The 18,675-nt window shown below is 33.0% G+C and overlaps 2 protein-coding genes across 2 annotated transcripts; both read left to right on the plus strand.

Moving 5' to 3' along the window:
• The first annotated feature begins 4,322 nt into the window (after nt 1-4,322).
• LOC115713534 (uncharacterized) lies at nt 4,323-5,744 on the plus strand. The gene is made up of 3 exons (XM_030642016.2): nt 4,323-4,805; nt 4,922-5,445; nt 5,548-5,744. The coding sequence occupies exons 1-3, from the start codon at nt 4,323-4,325 to the stop codon at nt 5,684-5,686; spliced, it is 1,146 nt and encodes a 381-aa protein (XP_030497876.2). The 3' UTR covers nt 5,687-5,744.
• Nucleotides 5,745-15,765: 10,021 nt separating this feature from the next.
• On the plus strand, nt 15,766-18,673 carry LOC133032030 (uncharacterized). The gene is made up of 4 exons (XM_061105842.1): nt 15,766-16,139; nt 16,601-17,774; nt 17,892-18,441; nt 18,595-18,673. Exons 1-4 carry the CDS (start codon nt 16,113-16,115, stop codon nt 18,671-18,673), a joined length of 1,830 nt encoding a protein of 609 aa, XP_060961825.1. The 5' UTR covers nt 15,766-16,112.
• Nucleotides 18,674-18,675: the final 2 nt, after the last annotated feature.

Raw genomic sequence — 18,675 nt, forward strand, 5'->3', positions numbered from 1 at the left:
TATTTTAAGTTTAGGGAAAAAATTATTCCCTAATGCATGTATAGAAATTCAAATTTCCCTTATATATACTTCTGGTAACTTTTTTAGTAATTTTTTTCGGTGACGGTAACTTTTCCGACGACGATGACTTTACCGGTGACTTTACGACGCTTGTAATTTTTCCGGCGACTTTTGTGCCGATGACTTTCCGGTGACTTTTCCGGGGCCATTGACTATCCCGACGACTTTTCCGGTACCGGTGACTATCCCCGCGATTTTTCCAACAAAATTTATTATTGTTTATAAATATGGCATTTCTATCTTTTTTACAAAAATATCGCATAAAAAAAACTCATACAAATGTTAAAAAAAAAATAAAAAAATCCATAACCCTTTAACTTTATTTATTTATGGCATAAAAAAATAAATTCTTATTATTTTCCTATATATAATGTAATTTCTATTATTTAAAAAGATTGTTTTAGTACATCTTTATCTATTTCAACATTTACATATTTTTTAACTTATTTTTTTTTCTTAGTATATTGTAATTATTTAAGATGGTGTAAATTTTTAAACTTTTTTGTTGAATATTTTATATTATATTATTAAAAATAACATCAAATGTTTTATTGTGTAACTGTTTTTCTTATGTGTAATAAAATTTATTAAGTAATATTAAATAACTACTTAGAAAAATAAATTAAATTAAAGAGTATGGTATATGTCAAAAGAAATGGAAGTATATTAGAACAATCTTTTGAAAGGTGTACCATATATTTTCATTTACAGTAGAACCTCTATCCAATAATACACTTGGGACCAAGTAAATTATATTCTAATTGAGAGGTTATAACTAAATAGAGTTACACTAAAAATAATTAAAAAAATGAAAAAACTAAAAAATATCAATGTAATAATAATAACAATAAATAATCATTAATACTATATCATAATAAAATTATTTTAGAGTAAATATAATGTTCATACTGTTGGGTTTTGTGCCCTAAATAAAACTCATTTCAATATAATCAGATTTACTTATTAATAAAGATCAGAAATAACATTTTATGTTGTATGGTTCACATGATTTATTTCATGATTATATATATATATAGGGAAATTTGAATTTGTATGCTTAAAATACCATATTATTTTTCCCCTAAATGCAAACTTATTAAAATTGGTAATATATGACCAATTTACCAAATTTCCAAATCTAACCCTCTCATTTGAAACCATCAACCTCTCTCTCTTCCTCACTCTTCTCTCAGCCGCACTAAAAAACCCAAAACCCCAACTCAGCCACAGCCGTCGAACCACAACCCCCATCACTCCGGCGTGGAACCTGAACCCCAACGAACGCTGTACCCCGAGCAACTCGCAACCTAGTCCGAGCAACTCGCAACCCCGACCCCCACTCCGAAAATGTCAAAGGTAAGTGGTTTCCCTTTTTTTTTTTGTTTTTTTTCTTAGAAATGGTTTATAGATTTATTTAGTTTGAGTTGTGAAATATTATTGGTAAGATTTAAGAAATTTATTGTGAAAATGGGATTCGGGTCCGTAAAAATAGGATTTTGACTGTAAAAAATGGTGAATATGGCGTTCGGATTTGGGGGGGAAGAAGGCGGCCCGATAGTGGAGGTGGTCCGATGGTCCCATTACGGCCCGAGTATGGGTCCGATGGTCCATTTTATATGGGTCCGATGGTCCGATTAAATGGGTCCGATTTTCGGCTGTGTTCTGTATGGGCAGACCGATGGGTCCGATTGGCCCGATAGGGTACGAATCGGACCCATCGGTCCAATTGGACCAATTTTTTTTTCGTTTTTTTAAATATTAATGGGCCGATGCTTAGTAATTGTTTTGTATGGGTCCGATGGCTACCAATCGGACCTCACAGTGGGTCCGATTCATAGCCATCGGACCCGTGGGTTGATTTTTTTTTTTTTTTGGTTTTATTAATTAGTAATTATTATTTATTGAATATTGTTTTTTTTATTAATTATTGTTTTAGTATTAATTATTGTTTTAGTATTAATAATTGTTTTATTATTAATTATTGATTATTGTTTTTCTATTAATAATAATTTTATATTATTTACTAGGTATTGTTTTATATTAATAGTTGTTTTATATTAATTATTAATTATTTCTTATTATTAATTATTAATAATTGTTTTACATTAATTATGAATAATTGTTATATTAATAATTTATTTATTAATAATTGTTTTATATTAATGATTGATAATTATTTTATTAATAATTTTTTTTATTATTAATGATTAATTATTGTTTTGTTATTAATTATGAATTAGTGTTTTTTTTCTATTAATAATTATTTTATATTATTTACTAGGTATGGTTTTATATTAATAATTGTTTTATATTATTAATAATTATTTTTTATTATTAATTATTAATAATTGTTTTACATTAATCATTAATAATTGTTATATTAATAATTTGTTTATTAATAATTGTTTTATATTAATGATTGATAATTATTTTATTAATAATTTTTTTTATTATTAATCATTAATTATTGTTTTGTTATTAATTATGAATTAGTGTTTTTTTTCTATTAATAATTATTTAATATTTTTTACTAGGTGTGGTTTTATATTAATTATTGTTTTATTATTAATGATTAATTATTGTATTATTTTTTATTGTTTTATTATTTATTAATTTTTTACTAATTATTAGTTATTAATTATTAATTTTTGTTAATTATTAATTAATGTTTATTATTAATTATTATTTTTTTACTAATTATTAATTATTAATTTGTATTATTTATTAATTATTGTTTGATTATTAATTATTATTTTTTGTATTAATTTTTATTGTCTTATTAATTTTTTATTATTTATTGATTATTGTTTTATTATTAATGATTAATTGTTGTTTATTTATAGGTTTAGGGTGTAATATAATTTTTTTTTTTCAGTCTTCTAAAGTTCCACGACTTTTACTGCCAGTGTCTGAACATTACACTGGTCGTGTTACTTGGCGGGGCGGTAGTTACTATTACCCCAAAGTAAAAGCCAAGTTTGTACAAATGCAGTTGTTGGAAAGGGTGAAGGAGGAATCCCCTTTCAACAATTTTTTTGAGAGAGAGCCATTAGCGTTTTCAGGTGCTCTTATCCATCAGCTCTTCATGCATAAGATAAAATCAGATAAAGATGATGAGGTGCATTTTTATATTGCAAAGAAGAGATGCTGATTCGGCCGAACTGAGTTTGCCTTGGTGACTGGGCTTAATTTGTTACGTGGACCGACTGAGGCTGAGGTTTCGGAGAGGGCGACGTCAGACCGTTTGATAGTAGAATATTTTAATGGGGATCCATCTATCAGCATTGGTCGTCTGCGCAGCGTCTTTGAGAGTTGCACTGAGAAGGATGATTGTTACAAGTTGGGTTTGGTGCTGTTCGTGATGGGTGTTCTGACTGGGAAAGAAGAGAAGACCCTGGTTCCCCCATTTATCATTAGAATGGTTGAGGACCTCCCTTTTTTCTACAATTACCCGTGGGGGAAAATTTCTTTCAACTTGTTGAAAGATACTTGGAGTAAGGACTTCGTACAAAAGAAAAAGCATATGGATGAGAAGATTGGGAAGGGAACGACTAAGAAGGAGTCAAAGTATTCGGCCTATGGATATGCTGTAGCATTGCAGTATTGGGCTTATGAGTCCATCCTCGAGCTTGCTGAGAAATTTGCAATCAGAAGATCGCATCGCTTTCCCCGAATGGTGAACTGGGAGAGTAAGGATGCCCCACTCGGGAAAGAGGAAGTCATCAAATTATTTGCAAAAAAAGTGAGTTTGTTAATTCATTGCATTTGCTTACGTTTATTTATTTATTTTATTTTAATTTAAGTCTAATAATCAATTTGTTATCATTTGCAGTTGACAGTGTACTCCGTTTTATGTCCGCGGAGTAATGAGACCGAGTTTTTGAGCCACGTCACTGGAGGTGAGGCGCCTCTATTTGTGGATATGGAAGAATTGGTTATTGGAAATGATGGCCAGCCTACTCAGGATAGTTTGCGCAGTCAAGCTTCAAAGCTTGCACTCACGCTAGAACAGCGAGCGAAGGAAGCTGGAATCTTCAGAGATGATACACCACCACATTCTCCACCATCAGGGGCCCGTTTGGTTCCACCGTCTGCCTCAATGCCCGATTCTGCATCTATGCCGCAGTCAGCATCTATTCCCAGCACCTCACAGCCTCAGGTGCCAATATCTTCTGCCATATTGGCAAGATTGGAGCGTGTTGAAAAGGAACAGCTTGCTTTGAAGCAAGGCGATCGATATTTTGAAAGGGCAGAATGAGATAATGGGTTACTTGAAGACCCTATTGGCTCTTATGGGAGATCAGAGAAGGCCCAGCGCAGAGGCAGAGCCACAGCCAGACGCCGTGTCTCTAGGAGATGAGTTCATTCTTCCGAATGATTACAGACCTAATGATGTGGAAGATGTACTCCAGACACCTCAGAACATGTCGGTCACGTCCATTGGAGATACCCAAGATTCAGAGGTTCAGGTTTTAGAGACCGTTCCAACACCGGTGGAGAAGAGAACGAAGAAAAGGCCAAGGTGGTTTGACGAGTACACCGAAATGAAGAAGAAGATGAAGCCATCAACAACCAATGTGAATGTTGACCCACTTCGGCCCGTTGATGAGAAGCTACTACATAGTTTTCGAAATTGGTTAGTGGGAACCATCGGAAACAAGTATCCAAGGGACGTCTTCACCGGTCTGTGTGGCGTGGCTTGGTTCTCGACCCTAAATACAGACAAACTATGGCTTTATGATGACGTAAGTTTATTAACTAAGTATTATATGTTGTTATTTACTGCTTTTTACCGTTGTTATTTGTTTTTTTTTTAATGTTGTAATGTGGTTGTGCTGACTTATTTATATGTGCTGTGCAGCATTTGGATGCTGCTTTCCATATGATGAGGAGGAGGCAACACTTCTTCCCGGAGTTGTACCCACGTAAGTGTACTGTCATGCCATCTTGGTTTAGCTCATCGTTGAGGGGTCGGTGGGATGCTTGGAAGAGCAATACTGACCATGATGGTTTTGTTTGGGATGAGTCCATCTTGGAACTCCTTCGTGGGGATCCAAACCAATTTTTGCCTTCTTGGAAGGGTATGGAGTGCATATACATGGCCATGTTCTTGAACGGACCGAAACATTGGATCGCTATGGAGGTCAATCTTGAGTTGTGGAAGATATTCCTCTTCGATTCGAGTCTTGGATCTCTAACGAAAGACGAACTGAATTCGCTTATGGATGTGTGGTGCCCTTTACTAGCCAAATTGGTGGACCAATGTGGTGTATGTGACACTCATTACATGGTGATGGTCCCTCAAATGACAGCCTCCGAAAGTCAGGTCAGACCCTTCGACTGGGAAATAATGGACAATAAAGTTGTACCTCAGACAAAATCGAGGTAATTTAAATGCATTTTTTTTATAGTATGTTTATTAATTAACAAAAAAATTTATAATATTCTCTATGGTTTATTAAATTTTGCGTTTACCTACTATTGCAGCGGCGATTGTGGAATGTACGTCATAGAGCATATTGAGCATAAGTTATTGGATCTACCATTCGATGGAGTACATGATCAGCATATGTCGCTCTTTCGCCAGAGATGGGCAGTAGATTTATTCTACCAGAACTTGGCATGAACTTTAGATGTTTAATTTTTTATATTTGTTGAACAATGTTTACTTTTACACTTTTCAATTTGAATAAACTACTTTCACTAAAATTATTTTATTTTATCAGTAGAACATGTTTTTGGCTCAGATGTTTAACAAAGTTTAGAAATAATTTTCTACGAAATACGTAACAGTACAACGCATGTTCATGACACAAATTAAAAATATTTTACACCATAAATATAAATAACATAATAGTCCAGCGCATCACAATACTAATAAACTAAAAATTTATGTTAAACCTCGGTAGGTGCAAGTGCTTCTGTTGTGTCCCTTGGCACCGCACTTGCTACATTTTCGTGATTTGATAATCCTTTCACCATTACAAGCAGTTCGGTTGTTCTTAATTCTTCCAACATTTTGCTTCTTGGGTCGCCCTACTGGTTGCTTCTCAACAGGCACTCCAACTGTCATGTTCTTTATGTCATCAGGTAATTCCCAATCATCCTCGTCACCAACTGGCATAATTATTCCTTCGTATGTTCTCCTCCAATATTCTGTTGTGTAATATGGCGAGCATAGTGTGTACACGCTAATACTTCGCTCCTGAGATGCAGCACATGCATGAGGACAAGGAAACTTCATGCACTGGAACAAGCCGCAAGTGCAACTCTTTTCCTGCAAGTCCACTACGCCACCGGTGAGAACTGTTCTTCCAGGGTGAACCTGCAACGTGTAAGGCCCGCATGAGTCAACGTTCAAAAACTGACCTTTTTCAAAATGCAATGCCAAGTCCTCCTCCATTTCTGGTGCTAGGGGTTTCGTCCACTTGTCAGCTTTTTCTTTTCGTGAAGCAAACCACTTCTGGACTTTGGACCTCAGGAATGCTACAGCAGCAGTGATCAGGAAGCCTCTTGCATCCTTAGTTGTGTTGTTGAAGCTCTCAGCCCAGTTGCTCGTCATTACAATGTAACGTACCCCTGGAAAGTACGACCGGACCCATTTTTCAAATCTGATTTCCTCAAGATATTTTGCAACCGCTGGATTCATGGCCCGAATGTTCTCAAATTCTCTGTGAAACTCTGATCTTGAATACGTGTACGCACACGTGTAAATGTGATTCGTGAAGACGTCAGTCTTGAACTTGTGGTTGACATTCATAATAATGTGGTGGTAGCATGCACCGTGGTGTGCATCAGGGAACACGATATCCAAAGCACGAACAATACTTTGATGCCTATCCGAAACAAAAGCTAAGTTCTCAACCTCACCAATTGTTTCTTTCAATTTTCTCATAAAATAGGTCCAGGAATTGTGGTTTTCACTGTCAACTATAGCAAAAGCTATCGGAAAGATATGACTCCCTGCATCCAAAGCCACTGCACACAACATTTGCCCACCATACCTAGTCTTCAAGAAAGACCCATCAACGCATATAACAGGTCGACAAAACTTAAACCCCCGAATAGAAGGACCCAGAGAGAAGAAACAATACTTGAAGCGACCATCTTCTACCACAAAATCCGTGATGGTACCTGGATTCCGCAACTGTAGCATGTGCAAGTAACTAGGTAATAAAGAGTACGAATCTTCAGGTGTACCCCGAGTCAGGTGTATTGCCTTCTCTCTGCACCTCCATGCCTTTTCGTAACTCATTTGGATCCCGTAATCCTTGTGCATACTTTTTCTTATATCAGAGGGCAACTGATCCGAGCCGTCAGTTGTGAACTTATCCTTAATTAGATGGGCAACTATTACAGGTGATGCTTGACGGTTATCTTTTCCTCGAAGATCAAGGGAACATGTATGTACATTATGAAATGTACTCACCTCAAACATGTTAGAAAGTACGTTCTTCTTCGCTCTTAATCTCCACCCACAATCTGTATCCTTACATGTGACGTACCAAATATCAGTACCGGACTTCCTAACGTAGTAGTCAAACCCTTTCTTCATTGCATACAGGCCAACAACCATCTTTAAATGCTCTGTCTCTAAAAAACTTTCCCACATGTAACTCCCCGCCTGGTGTGCCACCCGTAGATATATAATGACTATGATCCTCGATGTCTTCTCTTGTATACATTTTCTCCTTGAATTTACCGTAACTTGTCGAAGAAGAAAATGGATCGCTCCATCCAGTCACATTGGTACCTCGAGCATCAGTAGGACCACTAACATCATTGGTCTCTCTACCATTATTAGGACCTGTACTGTCAGTAGTTCCTCTAGCATGACTGGTTTCGCCTGGACGACTACTACTAGTACCAGGTGTTTGGCAATTTTCTCTACGGGGCATTCTTTTATGTGTCGGTGGCCTCGGTGGTATTTGGTACGATAGTGGAGTCAAGTTCAAAGGTACAGCAGCAGGGGCCTCTGTACCTTCGTCGTCTCTTACGCCATCATTGCCCTCAACATAATATTCAGGGTCTGGACCATCACAAAAACCATCAATGAAGGGCATTTGTGCTACAATATCAGCACTCGGCATCATAGTATTTAATTCAGGTAATACATCCGCAACCAACACCTCTGGATTTGTTTCTGGAACAAAACTCCCAACCTCGCTACGATTATCCTTAACAGAACTTGGTGTGGGACTAGGATCAACCCAAACATTCTTCTTTAACAAAGTCACAAACAAAGGAATAAATTCATCTGGCTTCTTCGCAAGTGTAGATAAAAAGTACCTTGCACGCTTATCATTTCGAATAACTTCAGGAGGATACTCATAGCCTTTCCTGTACTTGTAATTTACTTTCAATTTCAAGTCATACTCCGCTTTGTCAACATCCAGTTCTTCGTACAAAACATCAACCAAACCTGAGTAGCTTAGGTTCGGATCAATGTCAATTGTCAAAGCGGCACTCCCTTTATAAATCCAATCTCTACCATCAAGCTCCCAAACACCATTATACATAACACACGCATTAACAGTTGAATCTGTCACAAACATTTAAAAAAACACAGTTATAATTTACAACAAAAATCTCACCGAAAAAAATCTTAATTAATCATTAATAACAAAACAATAATAATTAATTGATAATAAAATAACAATTAATAATTAATAAATAATAATAAAATAATTATTAATAAAAAAATGAAAAATAAAACTATAATTAATAATTCATAATAAAACAATAATTAATAATAAAAAAAATACAAAAAATTAATAATAAAATATAATTAATAATTATTACTAAAACCATAAAAAATATAACAATAATTAATAAAACAATAATTAATAATAATTCATAATATAAAACAATTATTATTTAAAAAACATAAAACAATAATTAATAATTCATAACAAAACAATAATTAATAAAAAAATAATAATTAATAATAAAAAATAATTATTAATTGATAATAAAATAATAATTATTAATAAAAGAAAAATTAATAACACAAATATTAATAAATCACTACAAAATAAATTAAGCATACAATAATAAACAATAAATAATCATAATTAATTAAATAAAAAATAAAAAAAAAAACTTGCAGTAGGGTCCGATTGGTCCGACCATCGGACCCCATGGAGGTGCATCGGACCATCCTTTAAAAAAATTAAAAAAAATCCAAAAACCAATCGGGTCCGATGGGGTCCGATTGGTCCGACCATCGGACCCATATGGAGAGCATCGGCCCCAGGGTCCAAAAAAAATTAAAAAATCAAATTTCCCATAAAAAATTAAAAATTAAAAAAATACACAGGGTCCGACCATCGGACCCACATGGTCCGACCATCGGACCCATCGGACCCACATAGAGAGCATCGGACTCAGGTCCAAAAAATAAAAAAAAAACACAACGGGTCGGACCCATCAGACCCACATAGAGAGCATCGGACCCAGGTCCAAAAAAAACAAAATAAAAAAAAATACACAACGGGTCAGACCATCGGACCCACATGGTCCGACCATCGGACCCATCGGGCCGTCTTCCCTGCCATCAAATTTTTCAGCTCATAGGACCCCCATCGGGCCAGCATCGGGCCCGACGAAAAAAATGCAGAAAACCAGAACAAATCCAGATTTCACAGGCAGCAAACTTTTTATCAGAAAAAACAGCCAAATAACAGCAACAATCTATAGATCAAGCATCAAAATAACATTCTAAACTAAATATAACAACAACAAACAAGATTGTTCAAACAAAAAAAAAATTACCCATGAGTTAGTGTATGATGCTCGTCCAAAAATGAGAGAAATTATGTGGTGAGCCTTGTGGTGAGCCTTGTGCAGTGTGGTGCTAGTGTAGTGAGGATGAGAATAGAGGAGCAAAATTTGACCTTCCCTTTGTGTAGCTTCGGGCAGGTTAGAGAAAAGAAGAGAGAGGGAAAGAGAGAAGAAGTGATAGGGGGGTGAAGGAAAAAACAGAGGGTATTTTGGGCATAATAGAAAAATTGTCATATATTTTAAATATGGGGTATTATGAGTTTTGAGGATAAATTTTAATTAAATGCAAGCATACAAATTCAAATTTCCCTATATATATAATGTATGAATTCTATTTAAGTCCAGAACATATGAATTTGTTAATGATTATAGTGTTGTCAGCACAGTGGAATATAATCTTAATTATATGTTTGAAAGTTTATTCCATGATTTGTCAGAACACTGGATTTAGACTGACATGGTATAATCAGCGATAGGTATTCTTACACCTTGGAAAAGTGTTATGTTCTTTCCAGGACATTGACAAAGTTTACCAGTATCGGATGTATGGAGTATACATCGGAAGGGACCGGTATTGAACTTTAATTAGATATATTAGAATTTACCATAATATCTATTCAATTCAATATCACATGTTGATCCTAGATTAAATGATCTTAATCCTGATATGATCAGGTTCAATCTCAAGAGTGTTATTCGTGTTCTTTGATTTGTTAGTTAAGCCTACTTTTGGGTCAGGGTGATACGTACATTTTGGGAACACGGTAGTGCAATTGAGTGGGAGCGCCAACATAAATATGGAATCTATAGCTTCTATCTGGCGAATAGAAATTAAAAGATGATTTCCTTCGAGCTTAACCAAACGAAAATAAATGGTGGAGTACTCATTTCACTTAGCTGAAATATTATTTATACAAGGTTAAGTGTTTTAAGGATAAAATACATTGTAGGATGTTACGGTAATTTAATCCCTTTACAGTGTAAATCATCTATATAGAGGATCATTGATCAAAATAGGATTATAACAATGGATAACTAATGACGTATCTGTATCGTGGAACATATAGAGCGTTCTATATGACTAAGAGTGCAATTCCAAGTTCTAAGAGTGGATTCAATAAGGAATTAATAAGTTAGGGAATTTACTTGGTAAATTCGGTTCGACTTATTGGAAGCTGGTTATATAGACCCATGGTCCCCATACTAGTTGAGACCATACTGCTTGTAAGACTCAGTTAATTGATTTTAATTAATCAATTATAATTCTAAAGTTAGACTATGTCTACTTTATGAATTTTCACTAAGCAAGGGCGAAATTGTAAAAAAAAAAAAAGAGATTCTAGGTTCATTTATTAATTAAGATATTTTATATGTCTAAATTAATAAATATATTAAATGACAATATTATTTAATAATTATTCTTAAGTTATTAAATAATTAGAATTGGCATTTAAATGATTAAATTAGAAAATTGGCATTTTTGAGAAAATAGGAATGAGAAATAACAAAATGAGAAAGTTACAAAGTGAGGCCCAATTTCCTTATATGGGCCGCCCACTATGCATAGGCTTTTACCATTTTATTTTTCTATTATTTTAATGCCACATAATTCTAACCTAAACCTAGAGGGCATTCTATAAATAGAAAGTAATGGCTTCAGGAAACAACACACAATTGCATCTCATTCTTTTCTGAGAGAATTCCTGAGCCTCCACTTTCCTCTCTCTTTTCTTCTCTTTTAAATTTCGAAATTCCTTGAGTGATAGAGTAGTGCCCACACACATCAAGTGGTACCTCAATCATAGTATGTAAGAATGTAGAAAATCAGCATCAAAGAAGGAGAGAAAGAGATCCAGATTCAGATCTTGATAATGCTCTGCTACAGAAAGGAATCAAGGGCTAGAGATCTGAATGGAATGAGTCATTATATTCCGCTGCACCCAATGTAAGGTTTCCTAAACTTTATATGTGTTTATTTCATTGTTTTAGAATTCATATTAGGATGTTAATCAAACATACTTGGTAGTAAATCTAGATCTTGGTAAAATATTTCCAACACATACATGTATTATAATTTAAATAAAATTATTAATTTTACATAAATAAATTTACAAAATATATGTATATATATTATTAAGATGTAATTATTCTTATTAGAGGTATACTTTGTTAGTACGGGACTTAGAAAATGTATAACTAATTACAATTTAGAGGTTATTTTTATTTATAACTGGCCCAAATTGGGACTTGATTTTTTTATAACAAACTATAGGTTATTCTTGAATAGAGTATTCTTAAATAGAGGTTCTACTGTAATATTAATTAGTAATCATAAATATTTTAGAATGGGTATATTTTCTTGCTGCTCTCTATATTTTAAAAATATATAGTGTAAAGTGCCAGTCTAATTTCTCAAATCAAGCTCCTATTTATAATAGTTAATAACCCTTTAATTAAATCATATTTAATTATTTAAATAAATAAATATCTATAACCGAATTCGGTTACTGATATTTATGAAAGAATCTCTCAACTACTTAGAGAATATCTCAAAAACTTTGAAATATCTATAACCACTTTTCAAATTTAGATATTTATCTAATTGAATTAATTAAATAATTAATTAACCTAAAAAGACAAACTTTATAGGAACATGCTACATGATATGTGCCTACCTTGTCTTGTTTAAGACAAGGATGGTATCTTTTGTCCTCACAACTTTTGTCTCAACAAATATTATCTTAATAACTTTTGTCTTTTCCTTATTTATTTAATTTAATTTTTTTTTTTTAATTTATTACAAAGATAAGTAATTACTATTTTTCCAATTCAAAATAGATTTTTCTAAACGATATTATACTACTCTTTATCCTTACCCTTGACAGTATTTTAAGGTGGCCATTCGGAGACCATGGGCCTATAATTCTAAGCTCCAATAAATAAGATTATTTATTGAGTCTCATCAACCAAATAATAATTATTTATTAATTTCATGATTACTCCACTATAAATATAGAATTAAACTCTTAGTAATTATATAATTATATTTATTGAGTTTTACTGCAGTATCTATTAATATAATCAATTTCAATGATTAGTTATCCTTGTGTTGGTTCATAATTAGTTTTGGTCAAATTAGCATTTTACCATTTTAATTACTTTTTTATCATTTAGTTTCATTAATTCACTAGTGGAAGCATGATTTAGATCCCATCTAAATTTGTGCGCAACTTTTCAGTACTAAAATTAACACATAAAGAGAACCAACATTCGATCTGTTAGGAAAGTGATGATTCCATAATTGTAGATCATGTTTCCAGCCATCCACATTATTAGTTTTCCAAAATAAAAGTTGTAAGAATCATCTTCTCTGAAAAACTTTAATGAGTGAATCAAAGAAACTAATAACATGAACATGAGTTTATGATTGCTCATGATTTAGGCCGATCTATTACTGATCATCACTATGATATGAATTAGGTCTTTATAGTAAATGACATGTTGATAAAGATCTTAGTCTTTATGGATCATATCAGAGTTATAAAAGCGGAAGCGAATTTAATAAAAATAATTTTTATCTAATATGAACCATAAGCCCAAAGATCTCAACCTATCATATATAAATTAAATCTAGACTATTGAAATAAAGACAATACATCTTGAAGCCTATTAGGGTATCCTTATTTCTATTAGTACAATTAACGATCATCTAATCAAAAAACTTATGTTGAAGAATCTATACCTTAATCTTTTAAGCCAGCCTCAACACTCAGGAATAGAGTGGGCTAATAGATCTTATAGGATAAATCAATTTAGGCATTACAGTGTGTACTCAACTCATGAGATACTGTAATTGAGACAAGATTATTTAATCTCACACACACTTTTTATGGTGTAGGCATGTGAGACCTATAGAAAGAGAGAGAGAGTAGGCGTGAGATAGAGAGAGAGAGAGAGAGAGAGAGAGAGAGAGAGAGAGAGAGAGAGAGAGAGAGAGAGAGAGAATAGGGATGAAAAATAGTTCCTATTTTCTTTTCAACTGACACATGATGTTCTCTTATTTTTTCAAGTTGTCGATTTTGTTATATTATTTGATATAATATAATATAGATTAAAATATTTAAATGTGACAAATTATATATTAATAGGAGATTAATATATATTATGTGTTAGAGGTTATATTATATCATATATAGTATAATAATACACATAAAATTGTAACATATGAGGAGTTACAAATCTGAAAATAGATTGTAACTTAAGGATCACAATTGATAAATATGTAATTATGTGAGTTGTTACATATGGTAGTTATGGAATTAATGGGATAAGTTTCTAGCTGTTAGAAACTGTTACAATACTCAATTATATCATTTAAATGGGTATTGGGACGTTGGGAAATGATTTAACTCGGAGAGGAGTTACATTTTGAGTTCTCAGGAAACAGTTGTTTAATGGTTGTTTGTATGTTGTTTTATGGTTTTTTTCGAACATCTGGAACCAGATTTTTGAAAACGTTCATAAACATACATAAATTAATTGAGCATGTTTCCAGCTCTCTTGTCCAACGTTTTTATCCCATTAAACACAAATTAATGTGTTGGTAACAGCCATGTGATGAAAGAGTTTGATTTTCAAATGTGATTCTCAAAACACTATAAATAGAGGTCTTGAGTTTACTTTGGGAGAAGAAGTTTCTATCAAGAGAGCACATTGCTAGAAACACTATAGGCTTGATAAATCCAGAAAGCTATTTCCATTCTTTTCTCTTTCCTAAGTGCTTGTGGTAGGGGAAAATAAGCTTTTAGACAAAGGTGTAAGACCTTGTTCAAGTTTTGTGATTCCCCTATTATACACTTGTGGTGTGTGGTATTGAGATTGCTCTCACATCTCTTTTGTATATATAATATAATATAATATATATTGTGATTCATGTGTAACATTATTTATTCTATATTTTTGTCCTTTGTATTATTTGTCATTGAGTTGTAATTTTGTTGGTTTGATATTTCTATTGGAGCACAACAATTTTCCAACAGATTTATGATTATATATCATATATATAGTGATATAAACAAACTCTTTTAATCCTTTATTAAAATAAAAAGAAAATATTTAATTAATAACTGAATAACAAATATTAGTTAGATCTTTTATTTTAATTATTATCTTTTTAATTAAACAATCATCCAATATTTCATTTAATTAATAATTAAAAGATAATTAGATAATTAAATTAATCATGAGTCATTATACCTCAGCCTCATCTTACACGTGTGGATTGGGCGTACATGTGTGGGTCATATTTTAAGGTCCAAAATTAATTTTTTGTTTTTTTTTTTATAAATAAGATTTATTATTTATTTTACCAATAAATAATAATTGATTAATTCTAATTAATCTCTTATTTCACAAGGATTAAAATAAATATTATTTTCTCTAAAATAATATATTTCTCTCTTTAATAATATTTAAAAATAATATTATATTTAACTAATTAATATAACTTTATCTAATAAAATTAATTAATTAAATACTATTAATTATACAATTCATAGTAATCATAATTAATCAGAACAATAATTTTACAAATTACTATTTTGCCTTTAAGAATTTATTTCACATAAAAATTAATTCTCACTCAAAATTTATTCATCTAACAAAACCTTCCCTTGTACAGTGTTGTATTGAGATGACTTGGGGACCGTGGACCTATATTTCAAAGCTTCAATAACCATACTTGATTATTATGGATCTCATCAATAGAATAATCTAGTCTATTAATTCTATTATTACTCCACTATAAATATGGAATTGCACTATTTGATAATATAAAAGAGATTTTTTCTATTATAGACTAAAAATAGATGAAATTTACATTTATGACCCCAAAAAAGGAAATAAACAAAAATGGAAATTAAAAAGTTAATTACAAAAATGCCGGCTGAGAAAACGGAAAGGGAAACTCCATCTTCTTCGTGACCAGCCGCACCATTCTTCGTGACCCAGCCGTCCAACCCCAACAACCCAATCTCAACCATTTTTCTTCCAAAAACCAGCAAAATCAAATTCAATTCAAAATGTAGAACTCCTAGGAAACCAGCTGAATCCCGAAAATCCAAAATCAAAAACGAAAAGGAAAAAAAAAACCAGGAAACCTCCATTGATGTACAAAAAAAACTCAAAAACAACAATCATTGAACAAAGAAATCGCGATCAGAGGAGAAGAACCGAGTAGAAGGAGAGCTGGAAATCAAAGAAACTCACCCATGATTGAATCAGAAGGAGAATTGAAGGTAAACAAATTTTTTAATGAACGTGAAAATTTTTTTTAGTGTAGATGAATAGAAATTTGATATTAATTGATGAAAACCGGATTAAATTGATATAATAATGAAATATTGATGAATCTGAGAAAAAAACAACAACGGTTTGCATGAAAATAAACATTAAGGCATATAAATAGTTGCTACAGTGTTTTATTCTGAAACTGTTGTTTACAAGTTGTTTTACAGTGGAATAATAGTTGTTTGGGATCTACAAACTGGAAAATATGAATCTATTGTTATTAATTAGTGATCAGTTTTGAAATAGTTGTTTGATAGTTGATTTAACCTATATAAATAGTCGGCCAGCTGAAAGTGTTACATGCATAAGTTATTGGTGGAAAGAGTTGTTTATTGGTTGTTTTGGCAGATTAAAATAGTTGTTTGCAACTACAAAAACTGAACCAAGTAAATAATTTACATTATTTCAGGAAACGGAACCATTACAAATATTGGTGCAGAGCAATGGGCATTGGGATGACAACAGAAACTATGTTGATTATGAATCAAGTGGAGAATTAATTTCGACCAAGTGCACATTTGAGGAACTAATGAGAATAATGATGGAAGAACTCCAATGCAACCATGAATCAACACAACTACAACTGAAATATCAACTGAAGGAAGGAGGCCAACCACTACAAATCAAGGATGACAAAAGTCTGTTGTTCTACATAAAGCTATTAACGAAGGAGGTTGATTTCACAAGGTACCCATTGTGTGTGAACAAAACCAGTAACACGGCACCACCTAACAAAACAATGGTGTCGAACAATATGATCATGGAATCGTATGAGAACAACGCAGCACAGGAAGACTTGCAGCAACCTGGAAACAACACGGCAACAACTTCCAAGCAACAACTATCTGCGCAGACGATGGGATCTGGTGAAGTTGATGCATTTTTCCTAGAAACAGTAACAGTGTCATCAGAATCAACCATACAACAACCAGAAAACAACAGAGAAAAAACTACAGCAGTAGATGAAGATTTCGACTTCACCGACTACGCAAAGCTTGTGGCTGCAGAAATGGTACAGCAACTAGAAAACAACCAGGAAGAAGAAGAGGAAGTGGACAACACAGAAATGATGATCATCAATGACAAACGACATGAAACAATAGAGAAGGGGCAAATTTACAAGGACAAAGAAACATTGATAAGTACACTATGCTACTTTGCAATCAAGAAGACATTTCAATACAAAGTAGTGAAATCTTGCACAAAAGAATACAACATAGTGTGTTTGGACACAAACTGCAAATGGAGTTTAAAGGCTACAAAAAATGAAAACACAGAAACATTCATAATAAGGAGCTACGAAGAAGAACACACATGTGCAGTTACAATAAGATTTGGAGATCAACGACAAGCTACATCAAAGTTGATAGCAGATTTTGTAAAACCAAAATTCTTGAACCTGAAAACAAAGTGCAGCCCTGCAGACATAAAGACAGAAATGAAAGACAAATACGGAATAAAGATGAATTACATGAAAGCATGGCGTAGTAAAGAGCGAGCACAAACCCAGCTACATGGAAATGCTAAAGAGTCGTACAATCTCTTGCCAAGATACCTGTACATGCTACAGAAAACAAATCCAGGTAAAAAAAAATTTAAAAATTTTACTTTGAAAATATTTGTGAAAAAACAGTTGTTTTTGCGTTGTTATTTCGTTGAGTACATGTTGTTTGACAAAATCCTGTTTGATTAAAATTCAGGAACATTAATAGACATAGAGAAAGATGATGATGACAGTTTCAAATATGCATTTGTTGCATTGAATGCTGCTATAAAAGGTTGGCCAAACTGCAAACCAATCATCGTGGTAGACGGTACATTCCTAAAGGCCGCGTATGGAGGCACGTTGCTCACTGCCAACACACAAGATGCAGAATCGAAAATTTTTCCACTAGCATACTGCATAGTTGATTCTGAGAACGATAAATCGTGGGAGTGGTTCTTAAAAAAAATAAGAGAAGCATTCGGGGTTCGAGAATGTCAATGCCTAATATCAGACAGACATGAAAGCATCATCAAAGCAACTAGGAAAGTGTTCCCTGAAATAACACATGGCTACTGCATCTTCCACCTCTTGTCGAACCTCAAAACAAAATTCAAGAAAAATGCAAAGCATTTCAGAGTGCCATTCTTTGCAGCTGCAAAAGCTTACACAGAAATGGAGTTTGAATTCCATATGAGGGAGCTAGACAACTTGGATAAGCGCATAAGACCGTACTCGGAGAAAATTGGCCATGAAAAATGGTCAAGGTATCATTCGTAAAACAACAGGTGAAAACTAATAAGAAGGATAAAATTAATGATATGTTCACCTATTTAGAGCGTTGTATTTGCGTTGTTTTTGCGTTGCGTTTGAGTTTTTTTTCAAAAGTAGAACTATGACAGAAACTGTCCAAAATATAGGTACTCTACCATGACATCAAACATAGCTGAGGTAATCGAACTCGCAAATTTAGCAAAGAAGGGAAACACCAAAGGATAACA

This window comes from Cannabis sativa, chromosome X, assembly GCF_029168945.1.
Source record: "Cannabis sativa cultivar Pink pepper isolate KNU-18-1 chromosome X, ASM2916894v1, whole genome shotgun sequence".
NCBI classification, from domain to species: Eukaryota; Viridiplantae; Streptophyta; class Magnoliopsida; order Rosales; family Cannabaceae; genus Cannabis; species Cannabis sativa.